This window comes from Alligator mississippiensis, chromosome 5, assembly GCF_030867095.1.
Source record: "Alligator mississippiensis isolate rAllMis1 chromosome 5, rAllMis1, whole genome shotgun sequence".
Taxonomy (NCBI): domain Eukaryota; kingdom Metazoa; phylum Chordata; order Crocodylia; family Alligatoridae; genus Alligator; species Alligator mississippiensis.
The window spans coordinates 179,666,667-179,685,202 of NC_081828.1; the positions used below are offsets into that span (position 1 = coordinate 179,666,667).

At 45.0% G+C, this 18,536-nt stretch overlaps 1 protein-coding gene across 1 annotated transcript in view; it reads left to right on the forward strand.

The window, feature by feature from the left end:
• The window catches only part of LOC102558575 (phosphatidylcholine translocator ABCB4), a 101,542-nt gene that overhangs the window by 79,689 nt on the left and 3,317 nt on the right, over nt 1–18,536 (forward strand). The window contains exons 24-27 of the mRNA XM_059729043.1: nt 4,231–4,387; nt 6,306–6,503; nt 12,864–13,070; nt 15,334–15,480. Of these exons, the coding sequence (XP_059585026.1) occupies nt 4,231–4,387; nt 6,306–6,503; nt 12,864–13,070; nt 15,334–15,480 (709 nt within the window). The remainder of the gene's footprint in view (nt 1–4,230; nt 4,388–6,305; nt 6,504–12,863; nt 13,071–15,333; nt 15,481–18,536) is intronic.

An 18,536-nucleotide genomic window follows, 5' to 3' on the forward strand; every position in this document is an offset into this window, starting at 1 on the left:
ACATAGCAGAAGAACATATTACAGCCAAATTCCTACAAAGCTGATAACTTCAGATCACTACTGTTGGCAGACAAGGTTCTTTGGGTGAATCTGATATCTTTTATTAGACCAACTTAAATAGTTGGGGAAAAAAAATTTTAAACAAGCTTTCGGGTACTCAGCCCCCCACCCCAGTCTCCGATCAACTCCAAGAGGCTCCAAGATCTACTGCAAGAGGCTCCGAGATCTATCAGTGGATCGAGATCCACTGGTTGGTGACCACTGTGCTACACTCTTGTCAGTTATTAGCAGGATCAGGTGACTTGCCTAAGATCACTGAGGAAATTTCTGGTACAACCAGGGATTGAAGCTATATCTCTAGGGTAAAATCCAATAATATAATTGTAGTCAAATTTAATGGGACCAGGATTTTTTTCTTAGTCCAAAAGCTATCTTGCCTTTAATTTATATTAACAAGCAGTGAAGGAATACCGGTTGCATATGATTCAGATTGAGGTTAAAATAACAACACGCTTCAACGTTTCTGATCTGGAAAAAAGAATCTGCTCCTGGCCAGGGAGAAAATAGGGTGACTTCATAGGTATTTTTACTTGTGATGTTTTTAATGATACTGAGGTACAACTGAGAGGAATAAAGGCACAATTTTGAAAAAAAAATGGCTCTTGGACTTTATTGGTTTCCAAATTTGGCTCTGGAAAATGATTGCGGGGGGAGAATTCTTGAATTCTTACAACCTGGCAATAACAAGCCTATAGCCCTTAAATACAGGATTGGCAGGGTGAGAAACATAATATCATAGAAAAATAAACATCCTTTCTTCTACGACTGCTGTTTTGCCTTTTCCTGAATCCTAGCTCTCACAAAGGTATCCTTTTCTCCCTGCACTTGCCCCTTGCATCCTTTCCTTCATAGCTGCATAGCTTTGGATGAGTAGTTCTTCTGGATTCAACTTATTCTCTTTAGATCAAGGTGACCCTTGATCACAGCCAAGCCAACATGTGCTATTTCATTTTAGAATGAGCCTAGCAATATTTTCTTTTTTTCTTTATGTTTCTAGTTCCTGGAGTCATGAGATTACACATGAATCTCAACTTTATTCATTTTTAAAACAAACATTGTTAGCTCTTGTGGTTATAGAAGAAAAATTAAGAACTGGCTATCCAAGACTCAAAACAGAAAGGCAAATTATAAGAACAAAACCTTACTATTTTTCAAAATGTCCTCTGATTATCTGGGGAAGGGTGACAAAAGTCATGATATTTTAATGTTTATAGTAAACAATTCTGTGAACATGGCGTTCAGTTTGGAGACCCAACTCAAGGCTATCTCCTTCATATAAAAAGAAGGCCACCCTTCCATAAGGAGGTAAAGGAGAAGGGCCGTCAGCAGCTGGTAGCATGAATGTATAGGTGTTTTTTTGTGGTGGTAGTGGGTATAAGTGAGAGTATGTGAGAGAAGACAGTGAGTGGGTATTTTGAGAGTAAGCACAAGTAGGTGTGTATGATAGATAACAAAACATTTTTTCCATAATAATAAAATGATTGTGATTGGTTTTGTTAAGCTTTACTTCTGTCATTTCTTTACTTCCCAGGTGACTGTGTATTTGTACTCATTACACTTATTTATATAGGCTGCTTCTTTGTAAATAAATACTCTGGTGTAAGGAACAGTACTAAAACTGGTTTTGAAAATCCTAACTAAATTGTCATCTGAGCCACTTGCTTTGTACTGAAAAATGCTTACTATAAACACAATACATAAAAATAATTCAGCTAGATATAATAGAGGCTTGTTGTACTTAGGATATTGATGAATTTGGATATAAATTGCACTTATAGTGTCAAAAACTTCCCCGTGCAGCTGCACTTACAGCTAGTATAATAAGTTGAGCTGCTTTGAATGTTAATTTCCCATTGAATTTCACAAAATCCAAGTTGCATCAGATATTTATTATTAATATTTTAACCAAGAATAGGCCCAGTAGTGCTGGGCATGTTACAATCCCAGAATAGTAGAAAACAGTTCCTGTATTGAAAAGTTTACAGTCTAACTAGACAAGACAGACATGGGGGTAGGAAGAGGAGTAGAATACACAACAAAAGTGAACTGAGGGATAGGCATAATAGCATTATGATTTTTGCAGGATGGGGGAAGAGAGGGGGTAAGAGAAAAGACAGAAAAGTGAAGGGGAGGGAATAGAAATGGAAGTAAGAAGGCCAAGGAATGGGAGAAGAGGGTAAAGGGCAAGTGTTCAAAGAAACCAAGGTGAAAGAATTGAGAAAAGGTGGGGTTGGAGCAAACAGCTGATCAGCACAGAAAAATCAGCAGTAAAACCAGTAGAAAATGCTCTGAATATCTGAGATTGGTTGTGTTTGCAGCTGTTCCTACCATCTGCAGACTTTTTAGCATTGTCTTTTCATCTTCCCCGTATCCACTATCTCACTAAATCCTTTCTACCTTTTTGATACTGCTAAAATATGCAGGTCAACTGTTCCCTTGACTCCCATGAATTTCTCTTCTTTAGGTTTCAAGACCTCCCCACTCCCCATCTCTTATCTTTGCAAAACTCTGTTGCTGCTGATGTTATCTTTTTATTCTGATCACATCACCCACCCCTTCTTTGGATTTCTCCATCACTTCTTACCACATTACACTGAATTTCTTTGCCCCCATCCAAAGTTCTGTTTTAATTTCTATTAATACTTTTGCTTCCTGTGGTACTTCCCAGTATGCCTCTGCCCTCACTGTCTCTGGTTCCCTCTAATTTTGCCCTCCTTCTGTGCTGTTGCCTCCTACTCTGGAATACTTTCTTAGTTGGCAAGAACATTCTCTCTTTCTTCAAACAATCCCTCCTCGTTTATCTTTCTCTTCAATAATCCTCATACCTTCCTTTTCTTGTACCGCTGCTCCATACCTTGTCTTTGATTAATCTTACCTCATCTAGTCTTGACAGGAAAGATTTATCTGTTTTTAGGACATCGTAGCTTTGTTATGTCAATGAAATATGCTCAAGGGCACAGGTAAGCAAAAATAACATACTGCAGCTTTTTATCCAATTTACGGGCACATTATTTTTGCAAAAGGATGTTGTTTTGTGTTTTCTTCATAATCTTTTAAGCAATGCATTACCAAACAGAGGATTTTAACTGCTCTTGCAACAGTTACAGTTTCACAAGCAGTTTGTCCCACAAATAGAGCTCATTGTGTGAAATGTCAAATCATGAGTTTCAGCCACAAGTTGCAAACAGTTTCACCAAAATGTCAATATAATTATTCTAAGACATGAGGAAACTGAGGCCCAGAGAAGGTACCATAGCCATAAGGTGATCATACATCCTGTTTTTGTTGGCACTGTCCCATTTTAAACACCTGTCCTAGGCATGCTCCTGAACTCACCAGTGGAGCACCCAGAACAGATGTTAAAATGGCCCTGTCCTGAGGAAAACAGGGCTGTTCCACCCTTTGCTCATGCTCATGATGCTCTGCAACCTACCCACCTCCCACTCAACAGAAACTGGAGCTTGGAGACAGCTAAGCATGCCAGAGAGTGAGGGCAGGGTGGACCTGTCCTGTTTTGTCACAAGGAAAATATTGCACTTCAGATTTGCCCCATATCACATATTAAGAAACGAAAAGAAACAGAAGCCAGGTTCCCTCACCTCTTATGACAATAAACAAGGAGGGGAAAGTGGAATTTAGTTCCTTCCCCCGCCAAAAAAAAGAGGAAGAAATAAGGATTCCATCAACAAAGAAGGAAAGCACTGAATTTGGGAAAGAATGTGGATATATCCGGGGTGATGCATAGGGGGTGCATGTGGATGCACGTGCACCCACTGCATGTGCCAGTGCACCCCCTGCAAAAAGGTGCTGCCAACATTGTTGGCGGTGCCTGCGGGTGGTTGCTGCTTGCCACCCTGCTGCCAGTGGCAGCGTCTGTGGGTGGTCCACAATTGCCCCTGGCTGCCACCAATGCTGCTGGTGGCACCTGCAGGAGCTCCCCGCTCACCACTGCGATGCTCCCACCATGGCCGCCGCGCGCCTGCCACTGCTGGAGCAGCCATGCCCTGCCACCCGCTGGGGGCACGCACCATTCATGGATATATCTATTCATGATACAAGCCTACTTATTAACATGATGGTCACAAAAAAGACTATGCTCTTTGCCTGTCCTCAGTATTATATGTATTCATGTTAATAATTCATACTTCACTTCTCTTTTGGTTTGTACAGGGTGTTTTCAGCTATTGTATTTGGTGCAATGGCACTAGGACAGAGCAGTTCATTTACTCCAGATTATGCCAAAGCCAGGATGTCAGCAGCTCATATGTTCATGCTGTTTGAAAGGGTACCCTTAATAGACAGTTACAGTGAGGAAGGACTGAAGCCTGTAAGTGAACAATGTAAATTATATTGCTTACTTCCGTAACCATTCATGACTGTTGATATTTTTCCCACCTTCTCTCATTAGGTATTTTGATTAAACTGATCTTAGGGCCATAACCTTATGACTAATCCAAAAGAAACACCTCACTAAATCCTTTCCTGTCTTTTAGTATTGCCAAAATCCACATTTAAGTCAGCTGTCCTGTTGATTCCCATAAACTTGTCTTTGGTTTCAAGACCTCTCCAATAATGAGCTGAATTTTGCTTCATGACTCAATGGACTATCCATGCCAAACACTTTCTTGTTGAGAGCTCTCTGTACGGTCCAGTGCACTGACTATAGGACAATGTAGCAGAGGTCAGAGATTCTTCCTGTCATACATGACAAAATGATCCTGGCATGGACCTTGGATAGTCAGGCCCCGTTTCACTTTTTATTCAAGATGATAATAAGAAATAAGTGAGCTAGAATAATTATCAAATACATTTAGTGAAACTACCTGAGTCACTCACAGACACAGACAGCTTATAGCATATCTGTGTGTGTACGCAGAAGGTATGGAAAATGAGGATGTACAGTGGCTGTCTGTTTACTCCCTTTTACCTATATCTAATAATGAAAGAAAGAGAGAATGAGAGAGATATGTATATGGTCCACCTCAGGCTAGCAAGGTAAGGCATGCCAGTATTTCAGGAAGTGAAATGACTACCATTAATGTCTAGTCACCTCTGATTCCTCAGGCCAAGAAACCTGTTACCCATTTATAGCAAGTTGTAATCAAGGCTGCATTCAGCATAAATCAAGGGCAGGCAAAATTCTGCCTGGGGGCCAGATCCAACCTGCCAGGCCATTCTATCCAGCCTGCGGGGCCCTTAAAAATTTTAGAAAATTAAAAGGAACTAGCAGCAAGGCCTGCCTAACCTTGCCCTCCCAGCCAGAAGCCTCCTGCCTAGAAGAGGCTTCTGGCCTGGGACCATGGGGCTGTTCTGCTTCCCTGCACTCAAGAGGGAAATGTGACCCTCGACAGCTTGCCAAAACTCGGTAAGCGGCCCTCCACCTGAAATAATTGCCCATTCCTGGCATAAATCTAAGGCCAGGTTCATTCCTCTAGTGATTTAGCAAGAGGCCTTAATTACACTCCTGCATACCTCAATTCACCCAGGCTATAAACATGTATTGCAGTGAATTAAAAAGGGGTGTTACTGCTCATAGTAAATCTCCGCCTCCTTCCAATGTGAAGTAATTTGTTCATAACCTCTGTCACTTTCTCTTTCCCCGTCACACTCTCATTCCCCACCCTCCTCAATTCAGTACCTTCAGTCCCTACAACAGCCATAGATTCACATGGCATCTTTGACAAGTAAAGATGGTTGAAATTTGCTCCATATCATTTTTGAATTGTAAATGATAATAATGAAGGGTAAGAAAATTGTTATTAAGATTTCCTATGAATTATAAGTTTGACATGTTATGCAGGTTAAGCCATTTGTATGTTTATATAATAATATTTATTATGCTGCTTTTATAGTTTGGGGGGGAAGTGTGAAAACAGAAGGATTGCTTTGGTTTGTAGGCCAAGAATATAAAAAAAAACAACTTGATTTCCAGTAGCCACCTTGAATCAGTCCCCTTTTTTCCTAAGAAAAAGTTGAACAAAGAATCCCTCTTGGAGTATCAGAAGCTGGGCCTAAAATTGTTATAACTTTTGAAGAACTGGTCTTATTTAAAACTTGTTTGAAGCAAAATTGCCAGAATTTAAGGGCCTTTTCAAAGTATTTTTTGAAATATCACAGAATGGCCAGATCCCAATAACATTAACTGAAAAATTCCCATTGATTTCATTAGTAATGCTCAGCACCTTCTTTTAGGATCTGCCAAAATTCTCCTACGTATTGATCATATATAACCTTTTCAATTATAGGAAATATTTGGTGGCAACATAATGTTCAAAGAGGTGATGTTTAAGTACCCAACTCGACCAGAGGTCAAAGTGCTTCAAGGTTTGAATATTAAGGTAGAAAAAGGACAAACCTTGGCTCTTGTTGGCAGCAGTGGCTGTGGGAAAAGCACCGTTGTTCAATTGCTTGAGAGATTCTATGATCCCCTTGATGGAGAAATGGTAAGTAGTTCTTTGTGAAGATCTAACTTCTAGTTAAATTATAACTTACCTGTTGTATTCTCGTTAATGGAGTAGAATACACCAGATATTTTTATATTTTTGTAATGTTCAAAAAGAGTAGGTGTAGATACTATTGAATTTTCAAGGTTCTTCACATATAACCACAATAAAGAAAGGGAGAATGCAACTTTTCCCCCATCATTTGGAGAACTTACTGGATGGTTGAGAAATGCTACAGCAGGGGTGGGCAAAATACGACCTGCGGGCCAGATCTGGCCCACCAACTCGTTTGATCTGGCCCGCAGGCTGGTGCCCACCAATTGTCTGGCCCCACTCGCGGCTGCCCCTGTTGCACTCTGCATGGGGCTGAGTCCTGCATTCTCCCACTGTCACGGCGGGGTCCTCTTGGAGGGCCGTGATCTCCTCGAGGTCCCTCGCTCCGTGTCAAGGCCGGCCCAAGGCACCCTCTTATTCTCACCCGCCACGTCTTTGATGTTTGTATATAGTTGGGAGGCTGCCTCACGTCTCCTTGGGCACGGTTAACTGGGACCTCTGTCCCCGTGTGTTCCTGGACCCCCTGGGGTCTCTCGGTGTAATGGGTGCTCCCCAGGCACCCTAGCCTTATGGGCTACGCATGGCTCCTACCATCCCTAATACCACGCCCCAAGCCTCGCTGATGGGATAGACGTTGTCCGGTCACAATACATGCCCGCTTCCTCGGGTCCTCTCCTGTAATCTAGCCCACTCTTGGGCCTTCTCCGTATGTTTCTCTACTAGTGCCCCTTCCTGGGCTCTCTCTAATACAGTGCCCCTCACTGCGACTCTTGAGGCCCACTCTGGGCCTTCTCTACAATAGTCTAGTCCCCTCTGGGACGTCCTCTTAAGCCACTGGTCTTTTAGGCCCACCACACTACTAACCTCTCATTGGCCTGGCGCACTGTGCTGCTATCCCCTTTTCCTGGGGACCACCGCAGCACTGCCCTTCTCTGGGGCGCTGTGCTGCTAACCCCTTTGGTCTGGGTCCACCGCAGCACCCTGCCCCTGTCCTGGGTTTTTCTGCAGTGCTAGCCTTCACCCGGGCTCGCTACACCCATCTCGGGCCCCTCAATAATACCGCCCCCTCTCCGGGGCTCGCTGTGCCCCGCTGGGCTCCTCAATAATACCGCCCCCTCTCTGGGGCTCTCTATGCCCAGCCTGGGCTCTTAAAAGTGCCCCTCCTTGGGGCTGGGGTCTATGCACCCTGCAAGTGCTGCCCTTGCTGGCGTCTGCTGTGCCCGTCCTGGGCTTCCTAATACGGCGCTCCCCCTCTTTGGGGCTCGCCGTGCCCACCTTGGGCTTCTCAATAGTCCCCCCCATTCTCGGGGAGTCGTTGGGCCCACGCTGGGCTCCTCTAGAGTGCGCTCCCCCTTTCTGGGGCTCGCCACGTCTACGCTAGGGCTTCCTAGCAGTGCCCCCTTCTGGGGCTCATCATGCCCACACTAGGGCCTCTCAAAGCTGCCCCTCTCCGGGGCTGGGGTCTACGTACCCCGCACACGACCCGGGGTCTCTGTTCCCCACCCGCAACCCACTGGTTGCGCTCGTTGCTGCCAGTTGCGCCCTCACTGGCGCGCAAGCTGCGCCCTCACTCAGGCACTGGGGCCCCCACACTCTCTGGGGTCCCTATGAGGACACTGCGCCCTCCTCAGGTGCTAGGGCCCCACCCCTCTGGGGTCCCTATGAGGCCTCCTCCAACCCCTACAGCCTCACCCAAACCTCCGGTGTAATAAACAACCACAAAACATACTGCAAGCCTCCTGGCTACAACTAAAACCTATGGCACCTAGCCACTACAAAGTAAGCCGCCTGGCTATAACTTAGCACCATTACTCCAAACTTTGGAGCTCTCATGAGCTGTACTGGCCATTGGGCTTCTACCCATCTCTCGGCCAAGGGAGCTCCTGCCTCTCCAGCTGCTGGCAGAGAACTGCCAGCCTGGCCTCAGCCCTGGGCTTTATGAGGGCCAGGCCCTGCCCCCTTCTGGCCAGCTGACTCTTATTAGTTGCCCTGGCAACCCACAGCTGTACTCATTATGGGTGCTAGGGCTTTTCCCCAGAAGTTTTCCCCTCTCTAGTAGTGGGGCAGTGAGGTGTCCTGCGACACCCACCTAGAGTGGGGCCTGCTTCCCCTGCCAGAGGGCGCCATCCCTGGCCAGCAGGTGCAACTTCTGGGCAGGGCTACTGCTGCTGCTGCCCAGGGAACTGCTGAGCTCCCCTAGCCTCCAGTGACTCCTCCTCCTGTCTCTGCTGCAGTGCTTGGGGCAGCAGGTAGGGAGGGGAAGCTCCAGCATTGAGGGGAGCAGGGCTCTGCCTGCAGCTCACTCTGGCCCTGCTTGTGCATGGCTGGACTGGGGAACATGTGTATGGGGGGCGCGGTGCTGAAGGAGCTTGCCAGCTCACAAAGCCCCACCAGGCAGGCGCAGGAAAGGCAGGTGGGGCTAGAGCAGCAGCAGGAGCCAAAGCGAGTTTGGTGCAGCCCCACTGGGCAGGTGTGCAACAGAGACCAAGGGTGCCAGGCTCAGCTGCCTGCCCCTCTTCCCCTCTCCTAGGGGCTTCTCTTGCTGCCCATTGGCGGCAGCTGCTTTCCTGCCCTTTGCAGCACACTGGGAGCCAGGCAGGCAGCACTGATCCCCTTCCACCTCCTGCAGAGGGACTGGGCTGAGCCACATCACAAAGAGCAGGCAGGGGTTAGCACCCTACATGCACATACCCAACCCACCCAAACTCCAATCACACCCCACAAATGCACCCACACTCCCTCACACACTGCACCATACCCACACACATATGCTGCCCCCCACCACATACACCCTCTACCCCATTACACAATATACAAGCAACCCCCCTCACCCCCCACCAAAAGAGGCAAGAGGAAAGACTTCCAGTGGCAAAGGTAAGGGGTTAGGGGATGGGAACTCCAGTCACAAGATGGGCGGGGCACCTGTCAAGGGGCAGGCTACCCTTGCAGCCCTCAACACCTCAACAAAACTCATTAAGGAGCCCTCCAGCCAAACTAATTGCCCATTTCTGTGCTACATGCACATGATTTAGAAGCTGTTGCTGAATTCAGTGCAGAGGACTGTATTGGATTCAATGGCATTTTGCAGGGGGTCTGTAATAGCTAAATACTTACAAATGAATAGAAGTGTTATTAGAGATGAAGATCTACCTATATGCACCCAACATATATCAATTCTTTTTACATTCTGTATCTTAAAACAGCTGAAGAATAATGTTTTTGTTTCTTTTTAATGTTAAAAACTCTATTTATGCTACTTAAAATGTGCCCAGACACCATGATTACAATAATGCTTCCCATATAGTTACAATGATCTTAGCTTAAAATACATATAAATTGTATATGGTTTCCTAGTTAATCAACATTTATAAAGCATTTTTGTATTATTTTATGACCTTCCTCCCACCCTCGGCTCCCCCTGCAGGCTCACATGGCTGGGGCTCCTAGCCATGTCCCAGCCACAGCCAGGACTGAGAGACCTGCCAGGTCTGGGGACTCAGGTCCAGCATCCGTGGGTTGCTGCTGTGATCTCCTAGCCCCAGGGGTGCGTGGAGCACACCATATAACTGGAAGTCTGTGGAAGGGCCCCTGCAGTTGAGAGATTGCAGTGGCTGGGATCTCGTACCCTGGGACTGGGTTGGCATGGTACAGAGCCCAAGCTGGGCATGTGAATCCCAACCCCACAAGGGATCCAGCGCAAACTTCCGTCTATACCAGGGGAGCACTAGATCATCAGTCTGGAAACAAAATGGTTTGTCCCCCTGCTTGCTACTCACTCTATTGGCACTCAGTTGACCCTCCACGCACTGGTTTTGCCCTTGCATGCCCAGATTACCCCAGAGCACAAATTGTGCCTCCCTTGGTTCCAGTTGTGCTTTAGGACTCTAACCGTGGCCTCCAGTCTCATTTATCACCACACCCATGACTCTCAGCCATTACCCACCACCTTGCTCCATCCTGTGGCCTACATACAATCCCTAGAGCCACAATCTGGTCCTCTGGTATCTTAAAACACAAAATGCAAACATAAAACCATCAACCCCTAATGTAAGTTAGTACCCTTACCTTGGATCTCTATGCTCTGCAAGCTCCAGTCTGTGCTTCCAGGGTCCCTGAAGCCACTCTTGCAGAAAAGGGTTCTTTTCTGTCCAGGGAGCAAGGTCTAAAGGTGCAGACGGAAGAGCAGCTCCCTGTTCTAACTCATGGCACTTTGCAGGAAGTGCCATGAGTTACAATGATCACCTGGACTCAACAGAAGTTTGCTGTTGAGCCCCAGGAGTTGGGGAATCCAGCTGCTGACTGTGAGTCTGGAGCTGGTCTCCCCTAAAAATGCCTCTCCCCACTCCTAGCCCCGGTTCTGTTTTCAGAATGGGAAGAAAGGGAGGAGAGTGAGCTCTGTCTGGGGGTTCCCCAGCCAGCACTGTAGGGTGCGGTGGGTGGATTTGAGGCTCCCCCTCCCCCAAGGTGAGGGGGACCAATCCACCTGCCCTACCCTCCCGCATCGGCTGAAAGGACCAAACTCCCTCCCCGGTCCCTTTCTCCCCTCCCATTCTGAAAACAGAGCTGGGGCTGGGAGGCAGCACAGACAGAAATTACTGAGGGTGCTCTCTTTTGAAGCATCATCATCTGAACCCTCGTGCAATGAGAGTTCAGAGCCGTGCACTTCTACTTGGTCACTACTCTAGAGTGCTTTTAGGGGCCAGATTGGGCAAAAATTGTCACTTCTGTCTGTGCTGGGCTGAGCTTTTCTACTCCTGAGCTCTTCCTCTTTCTGGTCACATGGCCCCCTTAGCTCCCTTATTGAGCCCAGTGTCTGCTCTTGGCTCAATGAGTAGTCTGCTCCTCTGGTGTAGTTTACACAGCAGAGCTGCTTACTGAGTAGCTGACCTAAATGCAGCTGTCCTCATCAAAATTCTGCTCTAGCCTGCTGCTCTCCCCTCTTAAAGTAACAGGGGCCTTGGCCCCCTGTTACACCTCGAAAAACTAGTATTCCTTCTGACTCTCAGGGACTTCATGGCTTCAGTTATTTATCACTCTCCACACGCTCAGGTAGAAATGAGAATACTGAAGCATTAGCTAGCAGTGGACTACACAAGAAGTGCAGGCAATCTGCCCAAAAACTAACCATCCCAGAAGGAATGCCACTGTCTTTGATGGGATCAATCCAAGATGGGATGCATGCAAAAAGTATTAAGTCATCTGCCTCTGTCAGTGACAATCACAACCTTGGATTGTGGTTTCATGGTACAAGGTTATTAGACGAAAGAGGAAAAGAGTGCATTACTAGAGTTGAGACCAGTTAATCTAGCTCCCAAGCCTGTTCTTCCTTCAATACACATGGAAAAGTAGTACAGGTTGTTCCAAGCAATATAATGAAAATTTATTACCTCAGCAAGTGGTGACAAAGTACTTTCCCAGCTATGTAGACATGGGACTTCTGTATCCAGCAAAACATTTCTAGTCAGCTAGTGAAAAAGTGTCTTGTGGGTCATCTAAGCAGACATATGCCACAATTTTCAAGACACATTTGTTAGGCCCTGACTCCATGCAGTGCCCAACAACTAGGGAGACAACGATCCAATTGGCCAGGATCCAATTGCTCAGGGAGCAAACAAGGAGTGAACACCAGCGCACATTGCTCGCAACAGCTTTATTCAAAATGGAGACAGCTTCGGGTGAGCTCCTAAAAAAGAAAAACTGGGGAGCAGCAGCGAACATTAGTTCTTTCCACATTTATACACCTTGGTTCATGCTCATTAACATTTACTCCACCTTATTGTCACCCTAACAACATTTATAAACCACTGTTCATTCTTAAGCATAGCATTACATTTGATTCAGTCCTTCTGCAATTAGGATTTAAAGTCCTAATTGTGTGATATTATTTGGCAGTCTACCTGAGTAAGGAAATATGCAAGACACCTGAAGAAGGAATAAAAGTTGCTTGTATATGGAGCTCTTTAGGATGATCTTTGCATATTCACACTCTTTCCCCACCTTTCCTACTTAAACAGCATCCTAATGAAATCTTGACTTCCAAGAGACAGGACCTGAGGTATCAGAGAGCATCACATCCTTTTTTATAGTCCAGCCCTCAGACCATTCTGAGATGTGGGGAAAAGTAAGAGGGAGGGAAACATGAACACTCAAATGAGCATTATTAAGAGAAGGTTTCAGTGCCCCACCTGTAAGGACTGACATGACCATGAAAGTGAATGCGCAGAGTCTATCACAAAGAAGTGTGATGCAAGGTAATCTCAGTTTAATTTCTATGCTTCTGAAATGAAAGGTCTCTTGCTTTTTTAGTTGCTGGACGGCCAAAGTGCAAAAGCATTAAATATCCAATGGCTTCGAGCTCAGATTGGTATTGTCTCACAAGAACCAATTCTGTTTGACTGCACGATTGCTGAGAACATTGCATATGGAGATAACAGCAGAGAGGTGTCACATGAAGAGATTGTCAGTGCAGCAAAAGCAGCCAACATCCATTCCTTCATTGACTCTCTACCAAATGTAAGTTAAACCTGTCTTTCCTACCCCAAATTAAATGTTTTCAACAAGGAAAAATAAGGTGTTGTGCTTTTTCATGCTTTTCTGAGATTAGAAAGAAAGCAGAAGTGTGTGTTTTCTCCATGTTGGTTTACTCCATTAGAAATTCAAGTTTTGTCTCACTTTTTTTCTGAAAGACTCTGAACAAGTGGACAACTAAAGGTTTAGGCCAGCAGAAAAAACTGAAATTCAGATTTTGATAGCTTCCTGGTGGCACAAACCTGTAGCCATGGCTTCCTCTTAAAAGGTCATGAGCTCAAATCCCTGTGGGCCTTTGGGCAATAAGTGAAAGTTTCGGTACTTTGTTCAGTAGATGATCTCTTGATCATGTCCCTTCTCATTATCTGTTTCTAAGAGATGTAATTGCTTTTTAATTAAGATAATTGAAAATGTGTTCTTTTTGTAGTAGAGAGGCTTTACATGATGGGGCTTTGTAGTAGAGTCATCTCAAACATTTAGTAGAAAACACATTTGATAAAGATCTCATTTAGGGCTGAGATACCTTCCAAGCCAAATCAGGCTGAAAGACAGGTGTCCTCCAGCTAAACATGTTGAGACAAAATTTAACATTTCTGATATTTCTAAGGTAAAAGAACAGTCAACCTGGGTTGCCTGTATACTCACAGATTTTGTAGGTCACCTTTAAATGCTACTGTGAACAATTAATATCCCCAGGATATCTGCAGTTTCCTAGAATTAGTAAATGGAATGTACCACATGGAAATGTCTCATTACGGTTCAAGTTAAATTTTTTCATATGTTTTAAATTGGAGTACCCCTCACAGTGAGCTCTACTGTGCATCATACATTGATTGTGCATCAGTTTAAATTATTTTATGTTTGCATTTTATTCTCTACCAGACATATGAGCATAGTGAATGAGAATGAGCCCCTCTAATAGTTGTAGCTACACTTCTCCAGAGACATCACATAGACTCCTTAGCAGGACTTGCAGAGTCTTGGACTGCTGAGACAGGGTGTTTGCTCAGCCCTTCCTGGAACAGTCACCCAAGTACTTGTTAGGAAGAAACACCATTAAAAACTAACAATCTATTTAACATTACTAGATAGTGAAGCAGTTCTGGATACTCTGTATAGAAGGGAGAAAATTGCCATACACAAAAAGAATAGCCAGGGAGCCCCAAGTTACTTTTTCCAGGTAAGGAAAAGGAAAATGTTAAGAGAGCTCAAGGAGTTAAAGTCTCATTAATATTCTTAAAATGTCCTATTTAGCAAACCAAAGCTGAATCAGAACTATAATGTCATACATGCAATAGGCCTCCAGAGAAATGTGATTTTATTACCATAATCCTTGTCCACCTATGCACCTCTCCATTTACTCCTATTAGCATCTTTTGTTCTGTCTTGTCTTTAATTACTGACAAGCACTTTTGACAACACAGTGCTATAGAGCATCTTTACACATGCTCCGGGATAGTGTGTGTGGGTCAGGGGCAGGAGGGAGGAACTTTAGATTGACTGTTGGTAGGCACTCTAATTAAAGCACCTAGTGTCTTGTGTATTCAGTGTCTTGTGCTTCAAAATGGCAGCGGGGGCAGTTTTAAAGCTGGTTCAACAAGCTTTAGTTAAAGCACCCTCACCACCAATTTGAAGTGCAGGAACACTGAATACATGACACGAAAGCTGCTGGAGCATGCTAATTAGCACACTCCAGCAAACTTATTTAACTGAGTCTTCTCCAACACATGCTAATTAGCATGCATCAGAGCAGGTGTCAGGCACATGTATCAGTGCCCATTGTGCCTAGCACATTGGGTCTAGATTATGACTGGGGCCTCTGCGTGTTACCATCGTGCAAAAAAATACCACAGCTTGAGGGAAGAGAATGTTACTGCTGTTGTTACTGCCTGGAAACTGAAGACCTTGGTTGATTTCCTTGCTGTGATACAGACTTCCTGTTTACACTGGTCAAGCTTCTGTGTACCTCAGTACAATGAGGTTACTATTCCTTCTCAACCTCTCAGGAATACCCTGAAAAGAAAAACATTTAAGATTTTAAGGTGGTAATATCCTACAGTGAAGAGGCCCCATGGATGGATATTTGTGACCTCCAGTATTTCTGGTCATCTGGCTTCAGATGGCTGCTGACATGGAATAGACCCTCAATTAAAAGTGCAAGTTCTATTGAAGTCAGTATGCTAATGTCTACATCCAAGGCAAATCACTAGTTGGATGCACTTTCTAAAATTCTGTTTATTATATTTAGAAATATAATACCCATGTGGGAGACAAAGGAACTCAGCTCTCTGGTGGTCAGAAGCAGAGGATAGCTATTGCTCGAGCTCTTGTACGTCATCCTCAAGTTCTACTGCTGGATGAAGCGACATCAGCACTTGATACAGAAAGTGAAAAGGTATTTGTTTGGGTTCCTGCTAGCGGGCAGGGTCATGACTGTTCAAACAACTGTTGTGATTTGCCTAGTTACAGCTCTGGAAACAGAATATTTTATGTGACTACAATATGTGGTTTTGGAACTGCAAATGTGGTTTTAGGCTGCACCAAGAGAAGTATTAGGTGCAAGTCACAGGAAGTGGTATTGCCTCTACTCAACACCAGTTAGGTCTCATATGGAGTAATTTCAAGCTCCACTTTTTAAAAAGGACTTGGAGAAATTATAGAGGGTACAGAGGTGGGCAAACAAGATGATCAAAGGCTTGGATGGCAAGTCATGTGAGGAGAGGCTGAAGGAGCTAGGTATGTTCAGCTTGTGGAGAAGGTGCTTAAGAGAAGAAATGATAGCAGTCCTCAAATACTTGAAGGGCTGCCATAAAGAAGAGGGAAAGCACCTTTCCTCTCTTGCTGCAGAGAGAAGGAATAGCTTGAAGTTGTAGCAAAGTAAGTTAGGTTGGATATCTGGAAAAACTTCTTCGCTGTTAGAATAATGAGGAAGTATAATAGACTGCCTAGGGCAGTTGTGGACTCTGTCATTGGGTGTTCAAGAAGAGGCTGGACACCTACTGGTCGAGGATGACTTAGCTATGCCTATAATGGGTATATTCTACAATGGGTTTTTTCCCATGCTTCTGGGCTGTGCTGGTTTCTGCCCCTGCCCATTCCTCCTCCTTTCTGTTGCATGTGTCCAGGTGTTTTTAAGCCCTCCCAGAGGCATTGGGTGTTGGCTACAGCCCAGGCTAGGGACTTGGACAGGGTGTGCCAATTCTTCTGCTAGGACCAAAACTTGAGGTTCCTCGCTAGAGGGTCTTGCTTGTCTACTCAGTCAGACCAATCACCATATTTGGAGTCAGGAAGGAATTTTACCCCATGGTCAGATTGGTATGGACTATGGGGGGTTTGCCTTCCTCTGTAGCAAGGGGCATGGCCCTCTACCCAGGATCCCTTGAGCATATATTAATAACATCTCATAGAAGCAGGACATTGGCTGCTATGGTTCCCCTGGTTTACCTGTGGCAGGTTAGGGTGCTGGGTCTATATTGTGTCAGGATTGATAGTAGTCCCATGTAGAGTTTGGATAGGAATAGTCCTGCCTCAGGCAGGGGTTGGACTGGATGACCTCTAGAGATCCCTTTCAGCCCTGCTTCTCTATACTTCTGTGATTCTAAGATATGTGATATCTAGACTTCCCTTATTTACACAGCTGTCTGGAAAACCCAAATCCAATCATTTCCCTTTCAAACTGTCTTCAATTTTCTATCACACATTTGATATCAGAAGAACTGAAGTACAGGACCATTTCTGCTTTCCTCCTCTCTTTGCCCCTGGCCCCCCTCCCCATAAGCAGAGAGTTGTAGTAGTCAGAGCAGGAACTAGAGACTAACTGGTTCAGACAGGCATGTGCTTTTGCAAGCAAAACTTATTTCATCGAGTGCCATGAAAAGTACCACCTTGCCCTATCTTCTCCCTTCATAACATCCCTTGGCCCAATTCCCCTTTCCCTGGGACCATTACCTTTCAGGACTCTCACATCCATTGACAATGTGTAGATACACGTGGGTGCACCTGTACCCCGAGTGTGGCAGTGCACCCCTTATGAAAAGGCACTGCCAACACTGCCGATGATGCCTGCGGGCGGTCGCTGCTTGCCACTCCCCCACCCCTCGCTGCTGACACTGCCAGCAGCATCTGCGGGTGGGTCACCAACCACTGGTCAGTGCTCGCCACCCCCCCACCGCTTGCTGCCAACAGCACTGCAGCTGCCTGCAGGAGCTCCCTGCTTACCACTACAACACTCCCGCCACTGACAGCACCAGGACCACCTGCCAGAGCTCGCCATCCCAGCCTCCGGGGGCATTTGGCATTCGTGCTCACATCCATTCAGAACAGGCTTTCTGGAACATGAACCCTGAACCTGGTGCAACACATAAAGCAGCACATAATGTTCCTCCAGCCAGGGTTGGGCATTATTTTTAACCTGCCTTATTCCCTCACAAAGGAATAGCCAGAGTGCCACTGTATGTGGTGATTCCCAATATGTATCTACACAGTAGCCAGGAGCAGAACTGCATCATCTCTTGGGTTGAAGTCCTCCAGGGTTCTAACCAGAGCAGTGGCCCTCATCAGTTGCCCAACAAATACAGAGAAACACAAATATGGAAACATGAAACATTTTTAAATGAGCAAGTTTTACATTTTAAATTAACATTTTTAAATATTGTAACCCCGGTGTTAAAAAATTGAGGCAGATCATCTTCAAAATACTGAAACTAGCCTAAAAATCCCCAAATAAAAAAAAAAAATAAAGTACAGGATCCTTTTAAATTGCTTTCTTGTTGAGGACTTTTAGGTCATGTTTCAAAGTTTCTCTCTGCAGTAGTAAAGGCTAAGAACGTTCTCTTTCTCTCTCTTAAATGAATGTTTTGAGTTTGCCTCACGTTTTTAGCTTGGAGCTGGACTTTAAGAACACTGTTTACCACAAGACATATGATGAAATTACAGATTTGGCTACACAGATTTACTCACTTAAAACGGCTGGGAATTCCTTTGGAGGGGTAACAGATGAGAAACCCTTCACCCACTGTAAAGATAAGCATAACACAGAGTTTTCCATTGTGTACTCAGAATACATACTAGGGAGTTTTAACTAGGGAAGAATTTTGTTTTAAAACTTTTTAAAAACTAAAATAGCCTAAAAGAAGTGTTGAGTTGAAACCTGTGTAAACTAACCTGGAATAAGGTGGTTTACATCAGGATTGATACCTTCATAATTAATTACCCATGTAGACAAACCCTTAATTTCCATGTGACACTTAATTTATGTTTTAGCCCAAGGGCTAGATTCAGGTGTGTGGGGCTAGGCTGGCACATGTCTAGAGCTGGGTACACAGGGTTAGTCTGACAGGATTGCACTTGCAAACCAATCCCACACAACTCATCCAACCTATGGGGCCAGAACATTGTGCATCACAGTTTTAGCTCATTTTAGGCACTTCCCCCATGTGTTGAGACCTTTTT